Here is an 8,062-nt window from a genome sequence, read left to right as displayed (position 1 = left end):
AGTATGTGGGCTTGTGGGTGTGGGTCAGAGGTGGGTTCCTACCGTTTCGTACCAGTTCGGTAGAACCAGTTCGTCAAATCTACTGAAGCGGTTAGAAGAGGTTCTACCAGTGGACCCGGAAAGCAGACCACACCTACAGAAGAGGTTCCAAAATTTTTTGAAACCCACCACTGGTGTGGGTGTGTGAAGAGTGGGCCCTCTGGAATTTGGGGAATCAACTCAATGGGATATTGAAACGTACTTAAGAAATATTTGCTTTTCTAACAGGAGTATTTCTACAACTGCCCTTGGAAGCAGGGAAGAAGGTATCAATTTCCATTTGCATTTACGTTCATGGAGCAGGTGAATCTGGGAGTATGGTATCTAGTATAGCATGAGTAGAGTAGATGTGTGGGGACTCCTATATACTTGATTCGCTTGTAAAATCACAAAAGACATCTAAGAGAGGGAAGGGTGGATTGGTCAAGTGGAAGAGAAGGTTTGATAAAGTTGTGGTTGGATGGAGTTGGTGAGATGTTGGAAACAATGAGGTGAGAAGTGGTTAAAGAATTCATAGGCCACAAATAAAACAGTGCATGGATGTCGTGGAAGAAAAGGATGCTTTCAAGAGAGTAAAGAATAGCAATTGCGCTTAGACTTATATACTGCTTCACAATGCTTTACAGCACTCTCTAAGTGGTTTATAGAGTTAGCACATTGCCCCAACAATCTGGCTCCTCATTTTACTGACCTTGGAAGGTTGGGAGGCTGAATTAACCCATTGCGTTCCTGACAGTGTTTGCCTGCAATGTTGCATTCTAACCACTGTGTCACCTCGGCTCTTACAGGGACAATAGGAGGCATAGTTAGACCGTATTCTGTGCACCCAGCTCCTTCACCTCCATGCCTGAGACTTCCATGGTGGATCTACTGTTATGAATGGTAAGGGACCTTTCGGAAGACTAAAAAACACCTTGGGGGGAGTAGACAAAATTGTGATGGGTGAAATGGTATAAGGTCTGCTTGAGCAGGGGATTGGACTAGAAGGCCTCCAAGGCCCCTTCCAGCTCTATTCTGATTGATTGATTGATTTGAGTCTCTCTGGTACTCCTGGGAGGGTAAGAATATCCCTTCCCCCAAGGATGGATCACCCAATCTACATTAGTCAACACCATTGAGTGTGAAAGGGCCTCTCCTCTTTCTACCCCAGAGTGAATTGTGACACAGTAGGGAGTAACGTTGACTTAAACTGTATTTAATTTGATCCCATGCACACTTTTCTTACAATCTTCTTTTAATTTTCTTGGCTGCCACTCTTTTTCTGCATTCGGCATGAAAGTGAGGACCCCAGAAAGGAATAATGAGGCTTTTCATCTGCAGGACTTTCCTTTCAGTTTGAACATTTCCCAATGCTTTCTTCGAGCACTTTGGATGAAATTCTTCTGCCTGTAATTGAGGTGCTACAATCAAGGAACTTGTTCTACTGCCCTCTCTTCCCCTCTCTTTCCTGGATAGCTCCAGATTATGGAAATGGGTTCGGGGTGTGAGACTGACAGGCAGGGCTGCATGTGATGAAAAATGAGAGGAACATTTGTTGCAAGAAGTGCCCACTTCAAAGATTGTGTGTAAATGGGATCCAGTCCTCTGTGAGAAGTCTGGCGATTTGGGGCTAAGATCAACTACAGCTTGCCTTGATCCCTCTGAGAACGATTCCTGATAGAAAAACAAGCATTTATATTCACCAAACCGTCTGGCTGGGGAATTCTACAACATCCACCCACTTGAAAAATTTCAAATTTTGAAAAAAAAACACCACTTCTTTGTTTTACAGCGTCTGCCAAATTCTTGCAAAGAACGAAACTGACGGCCATACAAAAGTAGTTTCTTTTTCTTGGAAATGAGCTGCTTTTAATGCTGGGCCTGTAGAGGGCTCGGATTTTGATAGGCTGGAATTCACTCATGAAAAAGGGGGGGAACATTTTTATTATTTGACAAAACAACGCAAAAGGAAGTGAAAGGTATATAAGAGAGATGCAGTCCTTCTGACCTGAGGAGTCTGGCTATTTTTGAAAAGGGATCCACCGCAGCCTGCGTAGAGACCTTTGAGAATTACTCATTTGATAAAAGTAAGTAAGCATTGGGGTATATACTCTTCCCCTCTGTAGGCTTAGCTATGGCGGATTTTGTACTCTTTGCTTTTAAATTCTATTCCCTCTTTAGTTTTTGCTGATCTTCCTATAAAGGAGCCTTCAATGTAATTTCTTTTCTACTGAGCAATGTGTACACTGTTTCTAGGAATCATCTAATTGCAGAATAACCTCTAGGGTTAAGGAAATCCATGCAGCCTTCAACCCTCATTTCTGGACCCAAAGTTTTTTGACCCAAAGTTTTTTGACCCAAAGTTTTTTGTGGTTCTGGGGAATCAGTCGGAGAAGCAGCAGCCTTTTCTCCCCCACATTTGATGGCATCTTCTTTGGGTTTACCCTGGATTTTGGGTTGGAGTTGAGTGCAGGTAATAAATAGATTGGGTTATGTTTTTATCAGGCAGATATTTTATCGATAAGAAAGGAAAGCAATGGAATATATATAAAGAAGAAGATGAAGAGGAGGAGGAGGAGGAGGAGGAGGAGGAGGAGGAGGACGACGACCACCTCGGGGGTTTTGAGTAGTGTCAAGGGGTTTGCTTTTTTCTGCCTAGGAAGGAGAACATTCTGGAAAGCTTTCCCCCCTCTATTGACTGACTTTTCATACCCTCCCCTCCTGCTTTGGACATTCATCTAGGTAAATTGGCGTTGCAGTTATGAAAGGCACCAGTTGTCATAGTATACGATTACAACTTGATCTTATCACACAATAGAAAGAACAGACGGATGAAAGGCAACATAGCCAGCAGTAGGAATGTAAATGGAGGCACAAGAGGGACCCTCTCTAGTTCTTTGGCAAAAAGGGGAACGAAAAGTGAAGTACTTCCAGATTTGCAAGACTGACTTCAGCTTCAGCGATAGCAAGAGCATTTAGGCTTATTTATCACCCCGTGGAGCTTTATAGCAGTTTAGATCTCTTGGCGGTTTACAAGGTAGAAGCATTATTTGCAAAGTGCCCCCAATAATGTGGGTCTGTCAACCCTGAAGCTGGCCTGACTGAGGCCATTTTGGGACTTCAGTGCTGACACACTGCAGAAGAGGGAGAGGAAGGGGGCAGTAGAGATAGCTGGGGTGTTTTAGCTCCCCTGCATTTAATGATGCTTTCTTTGGGTTTAAAGTGGATTTTTGGAGCTGGGTTTAATATTAATAATAACTGGACCAGGCAGTAATTAGCAGAATACCACTGAAAAGGACAGGGGGGGGGGCGGAGTCCAAAAGAAACCAGCATGATTGCATAAAAAACCCTGATAAACTGAAAGAGAAAAAGAACAAGTAGAAAGAAGGACACATAAATAACACGGAATCCTAGCATAGGCCAATATCTGCAAAGATGAAGTGAAGAAAGCTAAGGCTCAGAATAAAGTAAGACTTGCCACAAATGTCAAAATATTATTAATAAAAAGTTTCTTTCACCATGTAAAAAAAAAACAAGAAAAATGTAAAAGAAACTATAATTTCACCAATGGGGGAAGATGGCAAGGAGGTGATGGGTAGTAGGGAGAAAGATGAAGTGCTTAATTCATTTTCTGTATCTGTCTATGCAAAAGGAAAAAAAAAATAGTCCAATGTACCAAAAGCAGTAAAAATAGATTAGTCTTTTACAGTCAAAAGGCAAGGAAATGATAAGAGAACATCTATTCACTCACCAGGACCAGATGAATTGCATCCAAGGGTTCTGAAGGAGCTCAGATCCACTGAAACATATCTTTCACAGACCTTCGAGAACTGGGGAGCTACCAGTGGACTGGAAAAGGGCTGATGTGGTTCCCATCTTCAGAAAGGGAAGAAATTAACCACTGAACTCTATCTTTCAAAGACCCTGGAGCAATGGGGAGCTACCAGAGGACTGAAAAAGGGCTGATGTGTTTCCCATCTTCAAAAAATGGAAGAAATGGATCCAGGAAACTGCAGACCAATCATCTTGATATTAATACAAGGGAAGATCTGGGAAAGGATAATCAGGCAATGGATCTGCATACAATTAGCAACAAGCGTCAGAGCGCAAAAAGCAAATAGAACAGAACAGAACAGAATGGAATGGAATACCTTGGGGAGTCTTCTAGTCTTGCTCAATCTGGAGAACTTCTACTATTTCAGACAAGGGACTTTCCAGTCTCTTCATAAAAACCTCCAGTGATGGAGCAGGGGGCTAAGCTATTCTCCCAAACAACTGGAGGTAGGAACAAAGAATAAAAGATGGAAACTAATCAAGGAGAGAGCCAACCTAGAACTAAGTAGAAATTTCATGACAGCGAGAACAATTAATCAGTGGAATGACTTGCCCCAAGAACTTGTAGGTCTTCCCTCACTGGAGCCTTCTAACAAGACATTGGACAACCATTTGTCTGGAATGGTATAGGGTCTCCTGCTGGGTCATGGGGTTGGACTAGGAGATCGCCAAGGTTCCTTCTAACACTTATTCCCTTTTCTTGACTGTCCCCAGTATTCACAGGGCTCTTCTCCAACTGTAAAGTTCAAAATGCCAGGCAGATGAGAAATATCCAAATGTCTTTTTCTCTTTTTCAGATACACAGCAGAGACCAAAGAGCAACTATGAGCAATAATGTTACAAAAGATAATGTAAGTGCAGAATTTGAAGACTTAAAGAGAGATTTGGATAAAGGCAGTGTCCATGAAGTGGCAGCTGAATACCAAAAACGTTTAAATGAAATGCATAATCTGCCCCTTAATATCGCAGTTACTGGAGATTCTGGTGCTGGGAAATCCTCCTTTGTCAATGCTATCCGGGGTGTAATGGATGATGATGATGAGGCAGCCGAGGTTGGAGTAACACAAACAACCATGGAGTCAAAGGGATATCCTCACCCTAAGTTCCCCAATATAAAAATATGGGACCTTCCAGGAATCGGAACACCTCAATTTAAGGCAGCAGAATATCTAAAGCAAGTCAACTTTGAAACATATGATGTCTTTATTATTGTTATCTCTGATCGCTTCACTGAAAATAATGCTTTGCTGGCAAAGGAAATACAAAGAACGACTAAGAAGTTTTACTTTATACGTAGCAAAATAGATCTCAGTATCGAAGGTGAAAAGAGGAAAAGGAATTTCAACAAGGAAAAAACCCTGGAGACCATCAGGAATTATTGCCAAGGTTCTTTGAAAATCCCAGGTGAGCCTCCTGAAAGAGTATTTCTGATATCCAGCTGGGAGGTAAAAGAGTATGATTTCCCTCTTCTGCAAGAGACAATAGCTGCTGAACTTCCTGAACACCAGAAAGATGTTTTAACACGGGCTATGCATATTTTCTCAGAAAAAGAATTGATGAGGAAAAAAGAGGCAATGAAATCCTATATAGTGACTGTAACGTTCATATCTTGTGCTTGTGGAGTAGTGCCTATCCCGGGTCTCTCTATGGCTTGTGATGTTGGAATTTTGCTAAATGCTCTGAGTGATTTCCGTAGGGTGTTTGGCTTAGATGACCGGTCCCTCCGCTTTCTGGCACGTCAGACGGGAAAAGAATATGAAGAGCTGAAGTCGGCTATCAAGAAAACCCCATTAGCCAACGCAATCAATAGAGATTTGGTACTTTCTCTCTTGAGTAAGTCATCTATCTGGGCTAGCGTATCGCTGGTGGAAACGGTTCTTTATTTTATACCTGTTATGGGGTCTGTGTTTGGTGGTGCAAGTTCATTCGTTGTCACGTATATTTTTTTGAACAGATTTCTTGACGATGCTGTGGAAGACGCCCAAAATGTTCTAGCAAAAATTCTTAAATGATCAGAGTCCCAGGGAAAGATCCAAGGCAGCCCCAACCTCCCCTCTGAAGGAGACCGACAAACCTTTCATCCAAATGAGAGCAGGGGAAGAACATAAAAATAGGCTCCAAATATTAGAACTACCTATTTGCTTCCTTTTTAAAACAATTCTCTGATTGAAATACGTGCTTGATCACCCTAAGAAGAAATAAGCATCTCTGGCTGCAGATTATTCCATGAGAAGGCAAAACTTCAAGATTTATCTCTATGGTTTGGAGGATGGTTTTTCTTTTCTTGTTTTTTCACTGTTTCTTTTTCTTTCTGCTGTATTTGTAACAATTATAAATAATAAAAGAGGAGACACTATGGTAGTATTATGGTAGTACTTACTATGGTAGTAAGTTGAAACAGTCATAATTCTTTTTTTTAATGTTGAAAAGAACTCAATGTACTCTGCTTATCTTATTATTGTTATATTGTGCATTAATTGTATAGCTTCAATAATTATCTGTCAATCTACAATATTCTTTTTGGAAATATGTATCTTGTTGAAATAAAAAATAAACAAAGTTTAATTCAGGAATCAGCTAATCAAATTTAATCAAATTAAATCACTAATAAAACTGCTAGAAGCTGCTGGACTAAACTGCATTTTATCTGTTCTAAGATTTCTCAACTCATTTACAAACTGAAGAGCAAATACTTGGAGGGACTGAGAACTAAGATGTCTGGATGTTCCTTGGCTCATAATAGGAGAGGCGAAGGCTCTCTTAAGACAGGAGGAATAATCTTGAATCATAAAGACTTTTGGGAACGGAATGACTAGACAGCCATTTCTGAGAGCTGGTGTAATGGGAGCTTCAGATTGGACAGGGAAGGGAAGGGAAACATTATTGAAGCAGGAGGAAAAGGAGCTTCAACTGATTCCAACTTAAATGTTCTGGTGCAAGAAGGAGGGAGTGAGGGAAAGTCCCATCAGCTTCCAAGATTCAGTAGCTACATCAAGTAAAATTCCCGTCATTCTTGTGAAACCTGTTTTTTGACCTGGCCAACTGGACATGCCCAGCCTAAAATTGGCCAGGTTCAATGAAGTATAGGGAAGAAAGGTGGGTGAGTGTCAGGTTCCAAGTAATGCATCCAACGTAAACAGTCACACTTGACAGTGAGATTCCTACCTGGCACTCCTCAGCTCACCTGTGCTCTCAGTGCAGATTGAAGGGAATCCCCCAACCAAGCAGGAGGTAGATTTGCATACATCTGGGGACTGAGAAGTGAAGTGGCTACAGGCTGGGCTTCCAGGACTGTCCATGGATGGATGGGGTGTAAGTGAGTTGATGTGCCTTTCCCTACCTGATTTAAACAGGAAGACTGGCAACCCAGGAGGGAGGACCAGGCTTCCCACCTCTACGCCCTCCCTCCCACCCCTCTGGCACCTGGAATGTCAACCGTCCCATATAAGCTGTGAAAGTGGCAACCTGAGAAGGAGGTCAATGCTACTACCAAGTGTGGGACAGGAAAGACTACAGTCTGGCTACACAACTTTGGCACATAGGCAATTGCAGAGGAAAATGGCAAAACTGCAATGCCAATTTACCTAGATGAATGTCCAAATCAGGAGGGGAGGGTATGAAAAGTCAGTCAATAGAGGGGGAAGCCTTCCACAAGCTTCTCCTTCCTAGGCAGAAAAAACAACACCCCCCCCTGACACCACTCAAAACCCCTGAGCTGCTGCTGCTCCTCTTCTTCCTCTTCTCCTTCTTCTTCTTTATATATATTCCATTGCTTTCCTTTCTTATCGATAAAATGTCTGCCTGATAAAAACATAACCCAATCTATTTATTACCTGCACTCAACTCCAACCCATAAGTCATTTTTTGCAGTTAAGATGAAAGTTCAAAGGGCCACCAGATGAATAGTTGTAAGTTGAGGACTACGAAACTGCACATGCTGCACTTACGGGTATATAAGGGCGACATAAGGGAGACATAAGGGCGATTCGATCCTTACTCTCTTACAATCTAGTAAAAGAAATTTGGATATAAATTGTAAATTGTGACTTGGGAAAAAGACCTATAAATTTTATTAACACATTTTTATTTAGATCTTATTATAAAGGTGTAAGGTTTTTTTTTTGGGGGGGGGGCTCTGATGAGAGGAGATGGGGCATAAATAGTAAATGATTTTTACCCAATTATAATAACAACAAGGAAATGTCAATGG

At 41.7% G+C, this 8,062-nt stretch overlaps 1 protein-coding gene across 1 annotated transcript; it reads left to right on the top strand.

The window, feature by feature from the left end:
* The first annotated feature begins 1,495 nt into the window (after positions 1 to 1,495).
* Positions 1,496 to 6,426, top strand: LOC148042971 (interferon-gamma-inducible GTPase 10-like). The gene is made up of 2 exons (XM_087728041.1): positions 1,496 to 2,105; positions 4,650 to 6,426. The coding sequence occupies exon 2, from the start codon at positions 4,677 to 4,679 to the stop codon at positions 5,862 to 5,864; it is 1,188 nt and encodes a 395-aa protein (XP_087584167.1). The 5' UTR covers positions 1,496 to 2,105; positions 4,650 to 4,676; the 3' UTR covers positions 5,865 to 6,426.
* Positions 6,427 to 8,062: the final 1,636 nt, after the last annotated feature.

The sequence above is a fragment of the Thamnophis sirtalis genome, unplaced genomic scaffold (genome assembly GCF_051295495.1).
Source record: "Thamnophis sirtalis isolate CommonGarterSnake01/CBP01778 unplaced genomic scaffold, rThaSir2_p1.2 scaffold_13, whole genome shotgun sequence".
NCBI lineage: Eukaryota > Metazoa > Chordata > Lepidosauria > Squamata > Natricidae > Thamnophis > Thamnophis sirtalis.
The sequence above is the reverse complement of the archived record's forward strand: the minus strand, read 5'-3'. Positions and strand labels throughout refer to the sequence as shown.

Bases quoted from the DNA above. Each gene is read 5' to 3' on its own strand.
- LOC148042971 (XM_087728041.1), top strand. From the start codon at position 4,677: ATGAGCAATAATGTTACAAAAGATAATGTAAGTGCAGAATTTGAAGAC.